Source organism: Hippichthys cyanospilos, chromosome 3 (genome assembly GCF_059441005.1).
Source record: "Hippichthys cyanospilos isolate Australia breed blue-spotted pipefish chromosome 3, RoL_Hcya_1.0, whole genome shotgun sequence".
Taxonomy (NCBI): Eukaryota; Metazoa; Chordata; class Actinopteri; order Syngnathiformes; family Syngnathidae; genus Hippichthys; species Hippichthys cyanospilos.
Genome location: NC_142371.1, coordinates 29168723 through 29189727, shown reverse-complemented (window position 1 = coordinate 29189727; position 21005 = coordinate 29168723). Strand labels below are relative to the sequence as shown.

Sequence of the window (21005 nt, the reverse complement as noted above, 5' to 3'; positions counted from 1 at the left end):
TGAGTTTGAAAACAGGAAAACAGAAGACAAGTGGAGATTTATTTCTGTTTTGCCATAACTTTTTTTTTTTAATATGTAATCTTTAAAAAAAAACAAAATGCCTGAAAAATAAAAAGCATAGGGGATAAAATGATGTGTGCTTTATTTTATTTTCATTTAGCGTCTCACATTGATATTATATGAAATACAGGACCTTTTATTCATGACATCAAAACAGGAAATGAGAATGAACAGTAATAACGTTAATGCTATGGAACATGGAATTAAAAAAAAAAAAATCAGTGTCATTTCCTGAAGTGGTGAAGTTCACTATACACATCTGATTGAATTCCATGTAACTCCTACAAAACAAGAGCACATGTCATTAGTTTCTTTTTATTTTTGCTTGTTTAATGTAAAAGGAAATGAAATTACACTTCACCTGATAGGGAGATTCTGTTATCTCTTCTGGTTCTACGTGAATTTTTGCTGTTAATCCATTAAAAATATGAAATTTACTGATCAATGGCTACATAAAAACCACATATTTGAATGAATGTTCTTAAGCCTAATGCTCACCATCCTGCTCTGTCCTCCTCCTGTAGAGGGTAAGCAAGTAGAGGACCAAAGCCGCAATTAAGACAGTCAAGACGATATCAGAGGCAATAATGCCGATGACCGACTGCATGCTGATGAGATAACATGAGCCACATCCTACCAAAGACACAAAGCATGACGGAAATATATACCAACACTTTACTATTACTAAAATTAGACAAAAGAATTTTGTCAACCATCAGGTCCTGCAAGACATGCTCAAGATCAGGGCATTGTACAAATACATTGCCGTTTATGGATTTCTCACAGCACTTACCAAATGCTGAACCCGCAATACAAAATGTGTCCTTCATTTTGTATTCAGCCTTATCCATAAAGGAGAGGTCGTCACTCAGCAGTGATGTTCCAGAGGAGGAGGAGGCAGACTTGGAGAAGAAGTGAGGCTTACATGTGGACATGTGATTGTATTTGGAGGAGGAAGTTCTAAAGGGGAAGTTACTATTTACGTTTCTTTATTCCTTGCAAGGTTGACATAATATTTTACTTGTTTTCTTGCTTAATATAAAGTATCAATTTATATTTATTTATTATTTCATGTAGCCTACAAACAGTTGGGTCCAAAATAACCCTCAAAAAAGGACCATTTCAATATTTGGGTTATTTTTTGTTGTTGTTTTGTGCAAAACAACTTAGAAAGTTGGGTGAAATCCATCCAAATATTGAGTCAGTCTTTTTGTGATCCATAATTATGCTATCTTAAAGCAGACTGTTTTAGAGTATATCTTTGCATATGTCTTCAAGTAGACTGTGCAGTATAAAATAATGAATAGACAGTCAGATATAGACTGTATAGTATGTTGCGTGTATAAGCTCATTTATGGTATTTTCATGGCAAAATATTCCTAATATTCGTAAAAGTTTAAGTTTTTTTGGTTAAGGTAAAAATTAGAAAAATTTAAAGCTAGCGGGAAAAGTCATATTTTGTGATGAACTGTATTTTTAAAAGAATAACACTCAACAAAAAAGTTTAAATATGAGAAAAAAGACCAAAAAAATCATTGACAAAAAATAATAAAAACATGACATTTTTATTCTTTTCTCATAAATTACAACTGTATTCTGGTATTATTAAGAGTGAATTATTGTAATGTTCCATATATGTCTCTTCCAAATTTTACTTTTTCTTTCTTAATGTCAGCCAAAGATCCATTATCGAGCGATATCTAAATCTGATGCTTAAATGTAACAGTGTCTTTTTATTTTACTGAAGTCTGGACTTTTACTTACTGAAGTTGAACATACAAACAAACAAAAAAGTCCAATATTTTTGGTTGTTGTTGTTTAAATTTAAACTCCATGAACATGTCTTGAAAAATCAAAACTCAGTCACTTTTTCCTTGTGGCCCGCATATTCATGTAGACTTTGTGGTCGTCTGTGAAGAGATTTTGGGGGGTGTTTTTATCATTTGACTGGAACTAACACACAAGCTCACACAACAAATCGCACTGTAGCCTTACCCTTTTCTCTGCGTTTGTTTTTTTTGCAACGCTGAATGCTGGCATATCGATAGGTAATAGCGATGAAGATGACAGTCAGCAGCACATCTGCACTAATAACACCCGCCAGCATGCCAGGCTCAATCCTGTAGCATGACACGGGCCAATCTGACGGGTAGACGACACATAACACATGGTGAGTGGGCGTTACAGAGAAGGCTGGAAAAAATGAATCAAGTTCGATTACAGAGTTATCCATTGAACACCATGTTTGTTATTGTGGAGGTTCTTTTCTGTGCTGTAGAACTGCACTACAGTATACTGAGAAATGTTTATAAAAATTTTAGCTTATTTTGCAAAAAGACAAATGACAATATGGTAGAAACACGTTTCATTATTATGAAATACACCATTACTTCAGAATTATAATTCGACTGCATTTTACCTCTCAAAAAAAATGGACGACTGAAACATTTTGGGTCCTGATTAGAAGTGGATAACAACAGCTGGCCAAGAAACCATTCATCACTAGTTTCTTTCATACTTTTATCAAATGCACCCACCAGTACTTGGGAACACCATCTAGTTGGGTCAAATATTGTTCAAGTTACTGTACAAATGGTCAAAAAATATTCTCAACATTATTATTATTATTATTATTACTCATGACTCATTTAGAACAGATTTTACCTAGGATCATGAAGGTTGACACACACGATTTGCTCTCGTACACGGACCCCATTAAACGGTGTTGCACCCCGAGGAGCCTAATTTTGACAACTGCACATTAGTCTGTGCAATTGTACCAAATGTTTTTGCTGAGGTTTTGCTGGGTGGTGTGTGCTCTCCTGGGGGATAACATACCTTTATGTGCCACAGTTTGATCTTCAAAAGAGAAAAAGCAATCACATAAATGACACCTTTACTTTTGGAGAACTTTACCTGTTGGTATTCATTATTTCCGTTTTGAAATTAGCTTGTGGTTTAACTTCCTGCACAGGAAAACCCAACTCATAAGCAGAAAAAGAAAGTAACACTTACTGCAGAGTACAGAAAAGAACAGGATAAATAATTTGCTGCATGCCATAGTGGTTGCGTTTGGTTGTGAACTTTCTGAAAGACAAGAAAACTAACGTGAAAAGATGAACAAATACAGAGATCTATTTTATTCTTACCAGACAACCGTTTTTACAGGGGTGAGTAGCGTACATAGATAGATAGATAGATAGATAGATAGATAGATAGATAGATAGATAGATAGATAGATAGATAGATAGATAGATAGATAGATAGATAGATAGATAGATAGATAGATAGATAGATAGATAGATAGATAGATAGATAGAAACCATAATCATTCAACATTCATTATATATATATATATATATATATATATATATATATATATATATATATATATATATATATATATATATATATATATATATATATATATATATATATACACACACACACACACACACACACAATTCGAGACCACGATAATATTCATACAGAAAGTTCTATAGTTCTTACCTGTGGTGACGAGCCATCCACGAACTAAAAGATCATAATGTGCCTCTTACTCATATGTGGCCAACCTCCTTCGTCCACCATATATATACAACCATGCCATTTGCTTCAATGTTTGTTCTCCCTTCATACCAGCAGAGAGCGCTGTCGATACAATAATTCATACATTATCTGTGTTGTTAAATGAGTGGGCTGCTTTTCTGTCTGAGTGACAAACGCAACATATTACTGTACTTAAATGGAACACTCTCACCTGTATCGTCCAATTTTTTTCTTCTTTCTCTTTTTTGAATCAGAAATATAACAAAAACTTGCATTTTCGCTTGTATCAGTTGTTTTGGCGAAATAATGAAACCCATACCCATTCTTAAAACTCTCCATGGAGTTCAGCGAAACAACCATAAAGCCCTCCCTATTGCTATGACATGTCGGAAGAAAACCAGACCATATTTGTCCATTCAAAATCATGGAAGATCTATCGCTAATTATGTTAAGGGCCGCCAAATTGTATGTGGACATCTTTACAATTGCCCAATTCAACCCCACTATTTCAGAATATCATAACGACTGGCACACTCATTAGAGAAATGAGGACATGAGCATCACATAGTGTAATTGTCATACCAGATTGATTTTCTTTGCTAAATCACCAAGAGAGGTAAACACAATGCGTTTGAGAGCCTTTTGTCAGCCTAATTGTCCATGGGTCAAATTAGATTTCCATTTATAAAAATTAAATATACTCCCTTTTTCCACTTTTTCGACTCTACTTGGGGTACACTTGAAGCATTATGCCAAAATCAAGCATCCAACGAGGCTGCACTCAGTTATAAAGTCGGACACATCACCGGAGGTCTTATACTCAATATGTTAAAAAAAAAAAAAAAAAAAGTCTGTCTGTGCCTCTCGTCACTAGAGTTGCATGTGGATGTGCTCGATTTAAATAAAAAGTATAAATAGACACACACACACGCACAAACACACTTGTCACACTGCTTGCCATCCAGACATGAACGCACTTAAATAGTCCCTTAGCGAGCAGACGTTTCCTCAACACAAAACTCTGCACTTCTTGGTGGACACAAGCCAGCATTTGTTCCCTTATGGCGCCGATGAGCAGTGACTGTCTGTGCAACGATCGCCTTGGTAAGAAGAATTAATCCCACTAACCTTGTCTTTGTGAGCACTTGAAGATTGCTGGGGAGAGAGTGACAGTAGCCAGTGAGCTGTGCTAGTCAGTTGGCTGTGGGATATAGCATACAGGCCAAAGAGCATTTGTCTGTCTTGAGTAAAAGTAAAAGTATAGTACTGTACCAGTATTCACACAGACATTTCTACACTTGTCCACCTCTTCTTCATCTTCTTTGGGCTTTTCCCTTCAGGGGCAACAGGGTTCAGAGCTGATCTGTGACGTAGTCCTACCTCCACCTTGAAATCTTCTGTCACACCTACAGCACATCTCACCACTGTCTTACTGTCCTCTTACATGTCTCGCAATGTTCTAACATACTTCTCTGCCACTCCAGACTTCCTCATTCAATACCACAATTCATCCTTGGGCATCCTATAATAAGCTTTCTCTAGGTCTCCAAAGACAAAGTGCAGGTCCCTCTGACATTCTCTGTACTTTTCTATCAACACCCTTAAAGCCAATTCTACATTAGATTTTGGCATGAAACCATATGGCTGCAAATGAATGCTTCCTTCTGCCATATGCTGGTTTCATTTACTGTACTTGTTCCCATAACTTCATTACATGGCTTGATTACTCTTGTCCACCTCTACCCGTACAAATATGAAAATGATCAAAGTATTTTTTATTCTGTTACTCGTTTTCTCTTCACACCTATTGACGGTAAAATCCAAAATATTGTCCTGATCATTTTTAAATTTTTCACAGGTTGAAGCAGACAGTAGTAGGAGCGTGCATAAGCTTTTTAGTGGCGATTTATAACCGTTTTATATGACGACTGAATTTACCAAATCAGGCAAGGAAACATTACAATTTTATCCTCCTGTTTTTTATTGAGTTTTTGGAAACAATTAGTTTCCTCCAATGGGTGGGTGTGACAGAATTTGTTTGGAGTCGACACAACAAAAAACCCTTAAACTTCACTTCTGAGTTTTAATTCAAGGAGAATTTAAGAGCAAGTATAATTTTCACATCCACACCTATTTTGTATATGTCAATATTCAATTCAATCAAGAACCCCTTGAAGTAAAAATGTAGATTATGGCAAAGTTGGATACTAATTCAAGTAAAATTAAAAGATGGAAGTAAAAAAGTGCTGTTTCTTATTTATACTGCACAAAAGTAAAACATAAAAACATATTCAGTTACATAATTGATCGTTATACTAAGGATTCTGAGGGAAAAACGACTTTTGCAAGGAAACCATGTTGATTTACTGTTTTTACAAACAGCTTTGAAAAATGGATTTACTGTTTTGGACATTTCTATCCTGAGCTCTGTACAACCATATCCAGAGCGCTACAACTATTGCCCACAGGGTGCTGTCACTGAGCCACGAAGATACAGTTTTGTGTCTCATTGCACTAAACGCAGCAGTTAAGATTAAACACACAGTCATCAATCATTCGGCAGAAGGATCCATTTTTGTAAAACTCATAATTAATTCGTGTGTATGCTACTCAGTCTTCTAAAACCACTGCGTTGTAAAACCTGCCAGTTATACAATCCAAAACAGAAAAACAGTTAAGTTGAAAATAACTGAATTATAGGTCAAAAAAGGGATCGAACCAATTTTTTGTCATTTTGACCCAACTTTCTGGGGTTGTCATACAAAATGATCATTTTGGGGGTTGACATTTACAAAACAACTGAAAAAGAATTGGGCTTTATCGGATTAGAATGTGATAAATAATAATAATAATAATAATAATAATAATAATAAAATGTATCAAATTGTAATATTTGGATTTCTTACTACACCAGAGATGTATTTACTTCCCATGTTAATGAAATCACCAAAATACGTGCACAAAAGTGCCATGTTTCATTTTTGTCATGTATGAAATGTTTTATACTTTCTTTTGCCAGATTTCCTTTAACTTTTGTATATCAAGTTGAGATTTATATTTATTATATCTGTCTGTCGTGTTTATGCCACAAGCATTTCATGTCATGTCGTTTTATAACACGAAAGGTACATTTTAGTGTTTAGCAAGACAGAATACTAATTTTTTCATTTTTTTGTGGTAACTATTAAGTAAATATTAAGTCATGGTGTGTTTTACACTTTGTATCATTACAGTATTTGTTAAACCTACACGAGTACTGCATTTTACCAAAAGTGAATCAAAAACAAATGATTATTTAGTTGATTACAGGCTTCTTAGAATTAATATTAGGCTATTTGATGGAATGAGTGAGAAGTAAACACACACAACAGACAAGAAAGGGCGTGGATGACATTTGCACACACGTGTGGGCGGTGAAAATGGGCGGTGTGTTTCAATGTGTACAGAGAGTGGTGTGTAGTCAACAATATGGCAGACAGACTTCAAACAAGCACACGATACACATCACACATCTGCATGCTGGGCAAGCGGTTCTTAAATCCTTTGAAAAACCAAACAAGACATCTGAGACATGCACTGCGATAAAGGTGAGTACATTTTTGAAACTTTTTTCATTCATGTTCTCTGGTGAATGAATGGACAATAACTTATCATTATGAAGCAGTGATTGTTCATGTCACTATGAATGTCTTAAAGTACAGTCATAGGTTTCACTTATGTAGTGATGGTGGAGAGCACGTTGAGATTCTATTAATACATACTGTTGACTCTCACGCTCACTTTTTTTAATAGATTTTTTTCATGTTCTCTGATTCAGTTAGACCACAAAATGAGGAAATTGGCACGGTGTTGCTTGTTTCTTTTTTCTTTCTTTTGTGAGGAGGGAGCCCACAAGCGAAAGGTCACTGGAATCCCCGTCTTCCCTCCCACACACATGACTCAAGTGTCCAGGGCTTTCCACTGCCCAAATTTGAATACAGTAAAGGGTAACATCAATCCCAAACGTAACCTCAGCTATAACCCAAGATTGCGCTTTCACTTGCACAAAATAGTTTGCTATGATAATAAGTTAAGATTCAAAATCAGTTAAAGGGTCTATCTCAATCCCTTAATAAGTAATTGGTTGATTTGTGCTGTGATGGACTGGTGACCAGTGTAGGCTGCCTTTGGCAGAGCGGTAGTCAGTAGGGATAGGTTCTTTCTCTCCATGATGCTGAAGAGACTACAAGAGACTTACAAAGCTCATAAAATGTTTCGTCAATCCACCCAGCTTTGAGCTGCAACTAGCCGTGCTAAGAAAATTCTTAACACTTGGAATTTTTTTTGGTATTGCATCATAAGACCAGTTGACATTTGCATGTAAAGATAAAATCTCTCAGAGTGATGCCTCGTGAACCCTTTTCAACTCAAGAATAAAATACAATATCCAAGTGACCTTTAGGGAACAGAACACAACTACACAAGGACCTATTGTTGAATAATTGGGGTTAGAAGTAAAAACAAAATCAAAATTTGCCATTAGTCTCTTTTATTGAATCCCCTTTTTAAATGTAGAACACAATGAGAAAGCAAAGAAAACACTCACCCTCAGCATATCAGTTTTGAGCTTTTCACTCCCTTTTCCAACATGATATGATTTTCCAGCATACATTTTTATTCACAATTAAAAAACATCAATTGATTTTTTTTTTGTAATCACAGATGGTAGGAAATGTATGTACAGGTTCAAATGTACTTTTTGAAAATGTGCTCAATATCTTCATAAATGGTGCTTAGTATTACTGTCAAGCTCTCATTTAATTTAATTTAATCTTATACAATAGGATTTGCTTGACCAATACTAAGAACAAAGGGAAAGTCCAAAGAGGTTATGAAGGTTATGAAGAACAATGAAATCTGGAGAATTGTAGCATTTGTGCATTATTAACCCCAGGGTTGGGAAATACAAGGTACAGAAAGTAAAACCCCAGTTTTCAAAACTACAGATTTCGTCTAGTCGTGGCTCATTTACCCACCGGTATTGAGATTACTGTGTGTGTGTGTGAGATAGATATATATATATATATATATATATATATATATATATATATATATATATATATATATATATATATATATATATATATATATATATATAATAAGATATGATCAATTAAAATGTGATTTAATATTGCATCGCTATATATCTATAGCAAATCTTTATCTACTGTATATTTGATGAATTGATACAACATGTTTCAAATTCAAGGTAAATATTTCCTTTCTGATCTAGTTGGTCTACTTTATTTCCTAACAGTGATGTGTAAACAAGGTACAGTAACCATATAAGCTTCAAAAATACAGAGCAAAGCAAGAACTATGGGACAGACGTGCGCAAAAGAAGGGTGTATGAAATGTTTTAAGCATCTGAAAAATTACAGTGAATATAGATATTTGAAAATGTATGTTTTAAACATACAGTACCGGTAGTTTCTGTTAAGGCTGAACACTTGGATGCACTTTTATCCCAGGTTAGAAGAATGCTTTTGTTTGAGACATGTGTCAGCACACCTTCTACATGATGCTTAAAACCTTCTTATTGCTATAATAGCATGTGCAATTTGCATATCGCAAAGGCGTAAAACAAGATTCATTTGGAATTTCAAGCTTTTATTTAGGGGCATTACTAACACCAGATATATATTTTTCAAATGACATACACTACAGTATATCCTCCTATCCTAGTGTGGTGGACCTTTGTTTCCAATCTATATTTTTTGACATATTTGAGCTACGTTCCCAGGTCCGAGTGTGCTCTGTTCAATGATGTCTTTGGATGGGATCAGATTACCTTTGTTGAGAGACAAAATGGAGAGAGGACAGTGGACACAAATAAATAGGCTGGACCTCAGGGGGAAAGTGAGTTATTACATGTCTACTGGACAGTAGTTTTATTTTCAAGGCACTCATTGATCTGTTTGGCCAAAATAAGAAGTATATTTTGAGGATGAGAGACTTTCAAACCTTTTGAATACATTACCAGAATTCCGTTTAAAAAATGAGAGAATTTCAGACCTTAGAATACAGTATCAACTGTCAGAATAGTTAATAATTCGGACTATTAGGACTGCCTCCAAATTATTCAAATTCAACTCAAATCAACTGGACAATTAAAACACCACAGTTGAGTGTTACAACAGGACAATGACCCCTAACACACATCACATCACACAAGTGGTTTTAGAATGGCTAAAGTGTGAAATTAGGCTCCCAGAATGACATTCCAAAAGTCCCAACATTAATCCTATGATGTGAATTGTGTTTAAAACCTTGGTCTGTGCCAGGAAACCAACCAATGTAAATGAACTCTACTAATCCAGCCAAGCAAGAGGGTCAACTAGACAGATTTATGCTGATGGTTTCAAAATTAAATAAATCTAGGTCAAGCTGAAATTTACCAAGTGACATTTAACAAATATTAGTCTGGGTGTACTGTATGAAACCTATTTGTTAATCCTGCCATGTTTTGGATTAGAGAAAATCCAAAATCAATACAATCCTATGCCCTCAATTCTTGCTTGAAAGCTCATAGAGGTAATTTGTTACACTAGCAATCAACCCAGAAAAAAACATCTCAGATAAGTCATTTAAAGTCCCAAATTAACAAAACAATGACTGTCCACCAAACATGTAAACATTGACAGCAATCACATTGTAGTGTAGTGGAAAGCAGTCAAGTGAGCATGCCAATGTGACGTCTGTGTGTGCGTGTGTGTCACAGTGAGGAAGATGCGGTTTCTGTTTCTGTGAGTGGAACAGAGCCACACAGGAAGATGTCATAGAAAAGATGTAGCCAATCCCATTGTTAAACCTCATGCGTCTTCCTAATGGAGCTGGTGTGTCAGATCACAGCGTGGAAACATCTCTTCTTTTTATGTGTGATGCGTGATTTTTTCCTACTGTACTTATTTACCTGCCAAAGGAAAAAGCAACCAGAGAACATTATCGCACAATGATAGATTGAATTTGATAATGGAGAAACTTCTATGTACTTAAGCAGCAGTTCTCAAATTGGGTCACAAGTACCCTTGGGCGCATGTGAAGGCTCTAATTGAGTTCCTTCAGGTATTAGCAAATCTAATGCATTTCAATGCTGTGACAGGAATAGTAAAGTTTTCTTTTCAAATTAAGAGCAAATTAACTGGAAAATATAGCAAATTAATGCTGAATTGTGACTCCTGTGGAAAACATCGGATGAGTTTATTTTGTTTCTTTGATGTGTTTTTTCACTAGTGACACACTTTTCCAACAGATCAGTCTGAAATAAAACAGATGATTTCACACAATCTTCTGGAGGTGCTGGATAAAATATTGCATATTGTATATCTTATACTACTGCAAATGTAGTTCAGACTGTTTTAATCAGACATGGATGGTACAGCATTTTGTTTTGAGACATTTTTTTTCCATGCAAAATCATTTGTGCTGGTTAGCAAGATACCTGGCTCAAAAATATATATTTCAAAGGGGTTGCAACATTGAAAAATGAGACAGGCTAACAACTATACTATTTTGCTCCCAGTTCCCCGACAACGCATAGCAAAAATGAATGATTATACAGTATTTTATATATAAAAAAGGAGAAGACAATTCAACATGCTCATTGTTGCCACAGCGCCAAAAGAGAAGCCATGCTGCACTCTGCCCACAGTTAAAGAGCTATTGGAACAGAAAAGGAAGCGAGAGACGTCCTCGGGGCTCACCTCTTACCCCACAAACGCAACTGGTCCCGCTGGTCACAACATGCGTACTGTAAGGAAACATTTTACAACACCTTAGTATCACACAGTACAGCTTTGTGCACTAAATTACGAGATCCCTTATTTTATGAAATTGTTTCCACAGCCCCTGCTGGCACCACAACAGCTGACCTGTTTGGGTAAGATTTTGAATTTTCCAGTATAATAGTGTGCCAAACTCTCTATCTTCTCAACAACATCGATTTGATCCTCTGGTATCCCCTTTGGATGCACAGTAATAGTAACACGCCTGCAGTATATTCAATGTACCATTTATGGAAACATCCTGACGGAAGGCAGAAAATAAACCCAAACTAAATCATTAACATTAGTAAGATTTGACTGTCATATGTCACGACCGTTGACAGGCTTTGTGATCAGGTGGTTCACCACTTCATTAGGTACACTTTCAAATTAGATCCAACAGAAGAGCTGCATCAAAACACTACTTTTGAACATTACAGGAATACTCCCTAAGTTAACAGAAAGGTACGGTTAACTCTGATCTCTCTCATGGGACCCTAAATAAAAATTATTATATACTTTTAAATATTATAGTGTATAAGTACAACACTTAATTGAATAATCAACCACTAATAGGTCATCAAATAAATCGCAACATGCAGTATTTTGATAAACAAAAACTGCTCAAATCCTATCAGAATTTTTCATCCTTTTCCTGTGTGTGTGAAAGCAGACTTATAATCATTGTGTTGAATCAAAATTAAACATTTACAAATATTAGTTTTTATTTAGGAAAACAATGATCAATGTTTTTGCCTTTTTTCTGACATTACAGGGCAAACAAGGCACTTAATCATGAAAAAAAAATGTATGCATTTGTCTGCGCTGTCATTTTATAAAAAAAAAGTCCTTTTTTATTTATGAATGGAAATTAAAACACATTTTTTAAAATCTATTTCATTGATTAATCTACAATATGATTGACAATCAATTATTTATAAAACTGTTACTTGCATTATAATTATAAATCATTAACTATATTATAATCATAATTGCACCATAATTAACACCACCAACAACAAAAAGACGCTTGCAAAAATTCCGTTCTTTAAACCAGTCTAAACCAATTTAGACTGCGGACCGGGGAGGGGGGCGGGGGGTGCTATCTGCTCTAAAAACCACATCATCCTTGTCACTACGCCTCAGATTTATATTGATTTATATTGCGGACGGGGGGGGGGGGGGGGGGTTGGGGGCGCTGGCTGCTTTAAAAACAACATCACAAACGTATGGACGGAGTATATGGTATGGACTTTCAGTCCATTTTCTTTTTAATCGCGAGAGGAGGGGGGAGGGGGGGGGGGGGGGGGGGGCGAGCTTGCTGTGCACTTCACGGCAGATCCGGAAAAAAGAGCATTGCTAACTTTCACTTTTCTGGGATGTGACAGAGCCAATATTTTCACCGACAGCACCTTTATTCTTTGCGGCAATACTCGCCTGCCAAAAAGTAAAAGTTTTAATGTCGCGATCGAGTGGCCGAGACGGTGCTAAATATTGTGCTGACAATGCTGCGCTATCGTTAGCTTAGCACAGTAACTACGGTTCAACAGCTGTTAAATGAAGCAAACGCTGCACATACCAGTTGTCCCAAGTTCTCGCTTCTGCCTTTCTACAAGCCAGGTGAGTGGTCTTGCTTGTCTCTGTTTTGTATTGAAAGCTCAGCTGGCCGTGTTGGGTCGCTCCCGGTGACCGCAAAGCGGCCGCCATGATTCATTTCTGCCCCCTGCGTGAGCCGTTGAATGTTCCCGAAGTTGATTGGTTGTGGCGACTCGAAACGCGGAAAAAGTAAATAAAAAATAACTTCACTCGAAAGGGGCTTCTCGTGGCCGCTTGCGGCCATTTGCGTCGTTCCATTCGGGTCCATCGCGTCGCCCGACGTGCATTCGCGCCCAGTCACGCGAACTCCATTGACTACAATACAAAACGCTCCGCTTGTTCGTCTCGTTCGCATTCGGTGCACGCGTACCATTAAACTAAATAATCTCTAAAACATTAGTTCGTGTGCAGCCGACGCGGCCCGGTACCAGTACCGGTCCGCGGACCGGGGGTTGGGGACCACCGCTTTAAACGTGTGATAGTGCCTATTTACTCATTCAAACTCAAACACATATTTTTTTTTGTCCTTTTTTGTGTGTTTCAAACAGTCCAGAATTTCATTCCCAGGTACTTGATTACTTTTTTATTTTAAATGTTTTAAGTGTTTGCCTAAAAGAGAGTTAAAAAATGTCTGATATTAAATGAATTACTGAATTTGCTAAAGTAACTGATTACTTCAACACTTGATTACTCAAAGTAATCAATTACTTTAATGCTTCGTTATTTAACATAATCAATTACCTTAGTAATTAATTATCTATGGCAATTGATTAAGTAAGTACTTAACTACAAAGTCCTGCTTCTTGCTCAACATGTCTTCGGTCTCCCGGAGTTTGTGGATGGCCTCCTATAAACAATTAAAAACTTAGTTATTTTAGTAATTAATTCATTTGGTACAAGCCATTTTTAGACTCTGCTTTAGCGGAAAAAAAAAAAAAACCCACATAAAAAACATTTAATAAAAAGTCCATAAGTTCCTGGACTCAGAAAAAACATAAACATATGTCTTTGGTTTTGAATGAGATAATATGGTTGTAGTTTTCAGTGAAATAATGAGCATGTAATATTGCACACACTAACTAACAAGTAGGTGCTCAAATTTGGAAGAGCACCACGTTGCTGTGCCAACCATTAAAGTGTCCCACCTACCTAAGGCTGTCTTTCTTTCGCTCTCGCTCTCTCTCTTATTCAGGTACATCAGGCAGCTACACAGACATGCCTGCTTTGAGCTCTGATCCGTGGGCCCCACTGCAGGAGTGTTCCCTCTCTTATGACCCAAATCAACCTGGACCAAGCTTCCCCATGGGCTACGACATCCCAACGGACCAAGATTTCAACTCCCAGCAGCAGTATCAAAAATTTGCCGCTCAACCTTATGTAAGGAAGACCACTTCTGAAGCTAGAGTTTAGTGTAAAAATCGTTGGTATGAAATATTTGAAGTTGAATTTGAGCTGGTGTTTTCTTGAGCAGGAGATGGCGGCTGCAGGTCAGAGTCCGGTTTGTATTTGGCCCCCTCTGGAACCGAGTCATGCCCTTCAGCCTACTTTCGGGACGTGGTTGGACACAGCTACACTAGAAAAGGCCAGGATACACCTGAGTGACATGGACAACAGTAGAATTAGTGGCCAGGATGAGGATGGAGACACGTGAGTTTTCATTTGGGCAAATTCTACTCTGAACATTTTAAAGGAGCGTTATGTATTTGGAACCATGAAACTTTTGTCTGAATTGATGGCAATGGGATGTAGCAAAGTATTTGTAATCAACTGCTGCAGATGATGTCACTTTGGCTATATTTGGATGCGGCAAATATTTGGGTTAAGGTCGGCTTATGTCGAAATTTGGGTTTCTGAAACATTTGCATGCGTTAGCAAACAGGGTTACGTAAATTGTGTTACTCCCAATCGTGGCCGTTATGTATGATCACATCTTTTTTTTTCAATTTTATATGAGCCTTATATCACCATAGTAGACACAATTACAACACAAACACACAGAAGATACTCAAAAGGATTAAGTTGGAGTTCAAATAATTTATAACTATCCTACCCTTCATTGTCCAAATAAATGACAAAGCCGTTAAAGGTATACGGTTCATCAGCAATGACTTGGAATACTCACAAAAGAATTGTTCACATCACTCATATTACATTTACATCTTGTATATGGCAGAATCAAAAAGAAAAGATTCTTACATTAGTGTGAAATTGGAACTAAAAGGTTAAGAACAATCATCAAATGTTAAATACTTTTTTCTTCTTCTGCATATACTGTATACGCAATAAGTGATTTTGATAAAGCGTTTTAAAGCGCAACCCCCAAGTGCAAATTTTTAGATTTCTTCATCAAGACAGATCCAAAAATTTACACCACATCTTGTCACACACATACGATTTAGTGTGGTTTGGGAATATGGGTTTTTAAAATTCATTTTTCCCCTCACATTATACATTCTCTCTCTTGTGCAGATGTAAAATTGATATTGGTCTATAGTTTACAAACTGATTTTTGTCCCCATTTTTATGGATAGGGGTGACCTTTGCCCTTTTCATTTGCTCTGGAAACATGCCAGTTGCAAATAATGAATTAAAAATATGAGAAAGAGGTTTAACAATTTCTTCGATAACTTGTTTTATAATCGTCATGTCCAACTCATAGCTGTCAGTTGAGTCATTTCAATTGTTATGGATAGTTTCCATTAAAGATCATTTTTATTCCTGTTTCACCTGTTTCAAAATACTTTTAATTTCAGCTGATTATTAGTTTTAAGTTTTATACACGGTATGTGTCACATGGTAGATTAAAAAAAAACACACACAAAACAAAAACAAGTATAACTACTGTATAATAGTCTATAGAATTAGCTTTCTCTACCATGGGCTTTGTTTTTTTAATGAATTTTGCAATTTACTGAGCTCATCTGCTCAGTATTGTGAACAAAAACAAACCTGTATGCTTTTCCCTTTTTTTTTTTTTTTTTGCCAAATTGTAAACATCTCATGTTGATGTTTATCAATGAATGTGTCCTCTCAAATCTACTTACCAAACAAACATGTGGAAACTGAGAAGTCAATGTAAGATTTACAATAACAAACATATTGACGAACCACGCATTGCATTGTACTGTTTTATGAATGACTATTTATCACCACACTATGTCAACTGTCTGTCTGTGTTGATGTCTGGTAATCGTAGAAAGAAATGCAAAAGTCGATGAGTCATAGGTGGAAATTTGGCTGTAAAAGGCAACTGGGTCATTGTATGAGTTTAAAGGCTTCCCACACATTCCGGTCATATGTCAGAATATAAAAGCCACTCATTAAAATAATTGGAAATTCCAAGTTTTGATTATTATGATACAGTTTTTTTTAAATAAAGCATCTTCTCATGTCTATGATAAAAATGATTTCATGATGACAGCACATTGTAGTATTGCTTCGCACAACCGCAGTAAGGAACTGGCATGTGTTTTCTGAAAATACTTCCCCACACAAAAATGTACGCTAGGCTAAGTGAAAACTAAATGATCAGTTTGTTTAGTTGATTAAACCAGTGGGGATAGATTACAGCTCACCGATTGTGTGATCCTGGATTAGGATAATATTTTTCTGACAGCATTTTTATTTTACAAATGATTTCATACTTATCAGGTTGTATGGTAACAAGCAAGTGGCCAAATGCCTAATTTGTTTTTGTTTGTTCATTTTGGGCAGCATCCTGCACATTTACGCTGCTAAGGGTCTCAGAGAGTGGGCCTTTGCTGCTGCTGAGAAGCTCAGGGATTTGAGGAAGCTTGATGTTAAAGAGCACAAAGGCAAAGTATGGAAAGACAATTTCAAAATGTGGACACATTCTTCAATTGAGAGCACACATCGTTTTAAAATTAAATTCAATTGTTTTACAGACGGCCTTACTGGTGGCGGTGACAGCAAACCAGCCGGACATCGTTCAAGATCTGTTGTCCCTTGGAGCGGACATCAATGCTTGTGATGTCAAAGGACAAACTGCTCTACACCTGGCCGCCCACGACGGCTTGCCGAGGATTCTGCATGTATTCATTTTATTCTTTCTTCATTTCTTCTAAACGTGAAGTCAACTCAAAAGCTTTCTTTACAAAATTGTGTTGGGTGTATCTGCTCTAGTTTCTATAAGACAATCTGATTAATATATTTTTTGTCAATCATAAATCAAGCAGCAAAATCCATTTTAGGGGGCGGCCATTTTCAGCAGTTGCTGTCGATTGACATCACAGTTGCTCAGGGCTCATGTAACGACCAATCATGGCTCACTTGTTTTCTGAGTTTGGTCATGTGATTAGCAAGTTGAGCTATGATATTGGTTATTCCCTGAGCATTGAAAAACTGTGAGGTCATTTTTAACAGTTGACTTCATCTAAAAAAAAAAAAAAAAACTGAGGAAATACATGTTTTTAAATATTTCCGTGCAAATTCTCAGTCATCGAAAGAGGTGAATCAAGGCAACTGAACTGTTGATGTTGAAGACATTTTTTCCCAGAAGTTCTAACGTCAAATGAGCATAAACCAAAAAGTATCGCTATGAAAAGCATATTTTTATGACATTTGGGGATATAAATGACTTATTTCTTTTCCAGGTAATTCTGTCCAACAGACTTGCAGTAAACCTTGAGGTCAGAGACTTTGAAGGTAATGTCACACTATGTAAGGACCTATACTAAAATACACTCTCAGTTTTGTCTGCAACATACAGTAAACTGTAATTGTGAATGTATGATTCTACTGAACATGGTGTATTGCTTATTAAATATATTACACACAATCGTCTTTCATATTGTTGTAATTGTAAAACATCTTAAATAATTTCAATTATTTATGACAAAATCAATTTATTCCTTAAGGCTGGTAAGTTTTCAGATTAGATATGGGCCATTAACAGGTTTGACAGTTTTCCGTGGTTTTAAAAAGTTTAGAGATGATTAGTGGGTACATAGTGGTCACTTGTGGTGGTAAAAAAAAAAAAAAACTATTCAAGTTTACTGTAGAGTTGAAATGGCCAACTGTTGCTAATGTTTTACATCACATAAAAAAAGAACCTTTAGCTACTGTATGTATAGATTTTGATGCAGTACCTCTTTCACAGACTTGATATTGAATTTTTTGACTTTATTAGTTGAATGCTAACAGTTGTGCATAGACATGTACAGTATGAAGCTATTCCTGTACTGATATTGTCCCTTTTTTTCCAGGTATGACTCCTCTCCACTGTGCTGCCATTTCACACAGTGTGACCATGAAGGCTTTGATTGCCAGTGGAATGGCGAACGGTCACCTTCAGGCAAAAGCTGCAGAGAAGCTCTCCTGCGTGCAGATGCTTATCGAAGCAGGTGCCTCACCACTCAGCCAGGTGAAGTACAACTGTGTTAGTTTTTGTCTTTCAAATTCACATTTTGTCTATTCCACTTGATTTCATTCATTGCAACTATGAGAAAATATTGATGCCAATGTCAATCAAAATTGAGCTCTCTTATTTATTGTAAATGCTTCAATAGAGATAATAATAGGTACATACAGTATGTATGTAACGTTTCATCTAGTGAGTTGTATGACAAAAGGGGAACTACCAAATCTAACCAAAATGGTGTCATCACTTTTGTTTTCTTTCTAGTCGTATTTACATATTCCAGCGAGACTTATGGTGGTTTTAATGCCCCCCCCATCTAACCCCCTGATCTCTCCCACTTGTCTAATTCCAGGAAATCAAAAGCAGCAAGACAGTTTTGCACTTAGCTGTGAAAGAAGGGAATATCAATCTGCTTCACTATCTTCTCAGCATTCCCATGGCCAATATGAAAGACTTTGTCAACATGAAAGTAAGTCCACGTGTTCTACTGTATAAAGTCATTGCATGGACAGTGCGACTTATTGCCCAATCCCTGCTTCAAGGCGCACGGCCACACGGCTTTACACATGGCGGCCTGTCTCCATGGTAACCCACGGCAGGAGGAGATCCTGCGTCTCCTGCTGAGCAGAGGAGCTGATCCGAGTATCCGCAACATGGAGAACGGCCTGCCGGCGCAACTTCTGCAGGGTGGCCTGCAAGGAGAGCAGGTGAGGAACATTCTTCATTATAAAGATTGTATATTTTACATCCACATTTGACCTTTTATTCATTCCTTTTTTTTATTACCTCATTTACGACTGACCTGGCCCATTCGCCTTAAAAATCATATGTGATACTTGGTGCAAAGGTCTGACCACCCCTGATCTATACATATATCAGGTATATTGCTTCAACTTTCTTTCAGCTCAAGCTCATTCTGAAGAAACGGAGCACTTCGACTCGTCGACGTCCGCTGGCCCCACAGGAACAGGAATGATTGGAAGAAAGTCTTCTGTTAAGAAGGGAATTCTTTACAAGACATAGGTGTGAAAATGTGAGGCTGATTCACATTGGATTCTGACTCTAACAATTCATCATTTGTATGTTATTTACCATGCAGTGAACATTTTGATTCAATATGATTAATATATTATTGCGTTTTGTTAGTATGTTTGTGTTATCATAAAAAGGGCTGCTTTTCATGATTTGGTTAAAAATGTTTTCATTTTCCAGAAACTCTTTGATTTCTATGAAATCAACTGTCTCATCTTGAGAGCTCTGCCATAATGTTCTCTGTAGACTTTGAGTGACATGCTGAATTCATTCAATACGCACATTTATTTCTGATGACATTTCTCATGTTGAAAATGAGCCAACCCAAGACTCGTCGTCCGGTTCTGTATGCATCATACATGTGGATGTAACGTGTTTACTGTGTAAAGCTATTTAGACTTTTGTTCGTTCTGGTCTTATGACCAAAACATGACACATTTTGGCATATACAATACATGCTAGTGATGAGTCACGATCTAAACGAATAGTCATGTTTACATGAATGAGTAGTGTAGGGAAATCGAACCACTCACAGGAAAATTGTCAAAACTGTGACATTCACTCATTGCCTGAATTTCACTTGCGTTTCAAAAGCAAAAAAATCCTGACATTATGATTTTCATCATCAGAGTAGTCAAATTGGTTTGGACTGTAATCTCAGTGGGGGAAAAAAATAAAATAAAATTTTGGGTTTGTGACTCATGTATGAGGTTTTGCGTGTTTCTTATAAAACCCATTCCTCTTGCTGAGAAATCTAATTCAAATTTTTACCATTTTTAACATTACCTTCATTTATTATAGACGTGGCCATAAACTTTAAAGTAGATTTACTATCCAAGTCAAAGCTGAGGTTTTAAATTGATACTAAAAGTATTTAGGCATACTTAACTTATTTAGCCATTTTAAAAAGTTCATATTTTGTCTGTGGTTAATTTGATAACTGAATTATTTTTCACGTGCAATTAATACCGTTAGAACACATTTTCCACTTGCTGTTGACTGAAAATGGCATCACTTGCGCCCAAGACTCAGATAATAGCCAATCACGACTCCCGTTTTCTGGGTCTGGTCATGTGACATTCACAAGCTGGTTATTACCTTAGTCTTGATGCCTAAGTGATGACATTTTCAGTCAACAGCAATTACAAATGGGTGTGTTTAAATGTATTAAATGTAGATGGAAAAGAAATAGTCATCAAATGAATGACTTTTTCCTGCTGAAAAAAGCTGAATTAGAATCACTTTAAAAAAAAATGAACTGGAAGTGGCATGAATAGTAACTCGCTCCTTTGCAAAGGGAACTAAATATTATTTATTACTTCCCTATATATATATATATATATATATATATATATATATATATATATATATATATATATATATATATATATATATATATATATATATATATATATATATAATAAACACATATAACACATTCTTAACGATTCAGTCCACTTTTTCCTCATTTAGTTCTAGCTAACTTTACTAGTTTCATCAGATAGTTGAGCCTTAGAGACTGTTCTGTCTGAGTGCTGTTGTTTATAAATTATTTAGCTAATGGTGATTATAGAAGGGCTAAATAT

At 36.2% G+C, this 21005-nt stretch overlaps 3 protein-coding genes across 6 annotated transcripts; 1 reads left to right on the top strand and 2 right to left on the bottom strand.

The window, feature by feature from the left end:
- Positions 1-132: 132 nt before the first annotated feature.
- Positions 133-1034, bottom strand: LOC148426744 (TYRO protein tyrosine kinase-binding protein-like). Its single transcript, XM_088411408.1, has 4 exons — positions 854-1034; positions 559-693; positions 422-468; positions 133-341 (listed from the first exon to the last, which is right to left on the bottom strand). The coding sequence occupies exons 1-4, from the start codon at positions 993-995 to the stop codon at positions 285-287; spliced, it is 381 nt and encodes a 126-aa protein (XP_088267534.1). The 5' UTR covers positions 996-1034; the 3' UTR covers positions 133-284.
- Positions 1035-1667: 633 nt separating this feature from the next.
- Positions 1668-13308, bottom strand: LOC148426743 (uncharacterized). 2 transcript variants are annotated; one of them, XM_088411939.1, is made up of 7 exons: positions 4738-5493; positions 3076-3147; positions 2899-2919; positions 2725-2801; positions 2480-2616; positions 2056-2202; positions 1668-1970 (listed from the first exon to the last, which is right to left on the bottom strand). In XM_088411939.1, the coding sequence occupies exons 1-7, from the start codon at positions 4840-4842 to the stop codon at positions 1924-1926; spliced, it is 606 nt and encodes a 201-aa protein (XP_088268065.1). In that variant the 5' UTR covers positions 4843-5493; the 3' UTR covers positions 1668-1923. The 2 variants fall into 2 exon arrangements, with proteins under 2 accessions (XP_088268065.1, XP_088268066.1); XM_088411940.1 differs by lacking the exons at positions 2480-2616; positions 2725-2801; positions 4738-5493 and adding exons at positions 11352-11398; positions 12991-13308.
- On the top strand, positions 7163-20079 carry LOC148426742 (NF-kappa-B inhibitor delta-like). 3 transcript variants are annotated; one of them, XM_088411938.1, is made up of 12 exons: positions 7163-7196; positions 11264-11400; positions 11494-11527; positions 14200-14384; positions 14479-14654; positions 16722-16827; positions 16913-17059; positions 17621-17672; positions 18233-18390; positions 18740-18856; positions 18930-19094; positions 19292-20079. In XM_088411938.1, the coding sequence occupies exons 1-12, from the start codon at positions 7181-7183 to the stop codon at positions 19361-19363; spliced, it is 1365 nt and encodes a 454-aa protein (XP_088268064.1). In that variant the 5' UTR covers positions 7163-7180; the 3' UTR covers positions 19364-20079. The 3 variants fall into 3 exon arrangements, with proteins under 3 accessions (XP_088268064.1, XP_088268061.1, XP_088268063.1); XM_088411935.1 differs by lacking the exons at positions 7163-7196; positions 11264-11400; positions 11494-11527 and adding an exon at positions 12734-13031; XM_088411937.1 differs by lacking the exons at positions 7163-7196; positions 11264-11400; positions 11494-11527 and adding an exon at positions 13464-13574.
- The last annotated feature ends 926 nt before the right edge of the window (positions 20080-21005 follow it).

Coding starts and splice junctions, on each gene's coding strand:
- LOC148426744 (XM_088411408.1), bottom strand. CDS start 995: ATGTCCACATGTAAGCCTCACTTCTTCTCCAAGTCTGCCTCCTCCTCC. Junction 694..853: donor TATTGCGGGTTCAGCATTTG/GTAAGTGCTGTG, acceptor TGTCTTTGGTAG/GATGTGGCTCATGTTATCTC. Junction 342..421: donor TAACAGAATCTCCCTATCAG/GTGAAGTGTAAT, acceptor CTTGTTTTGTAG/GAGTTACATGGAATTCAATC.
- LOC148426743 (XM_088411939.1), bottom strand. CDS start 4,842: ATGCTCTTTGGCCTGTATGCTATATCCCACAGCCAACTGACTAGCACA. Junction 2,802..2,898: donor TCAAACTGTGGCACATAAAG/GTATGTTATCCC, acceptor TGTCAAAATTAG/GCTCCTCGGGGTGCAACACC. Junction 1,971..2,055: donor AAACAAACGCAGAGAAAAGG/GTAAGGCTACAG, acceptor ATCTCTTCACAG/ACGACCACAAAGTCTACATG.
- LOC148426742 (XM_088411938.1), top strand. Junction 17,673..18,232: donor TGAGGTCAGAGACTTTGAAG/GTAATGTCACAC, acceptor CTTTTTTTCCAG/GTATGACTCCTCTCCACTGT. Junction 19,095..19,291: donor GTGGCCTGCAAGGAGAGCAG/GTGAGGAACATT, acceptor ACTTTCTTTCAG/CTCAAGCTCATTCTGAAGAA.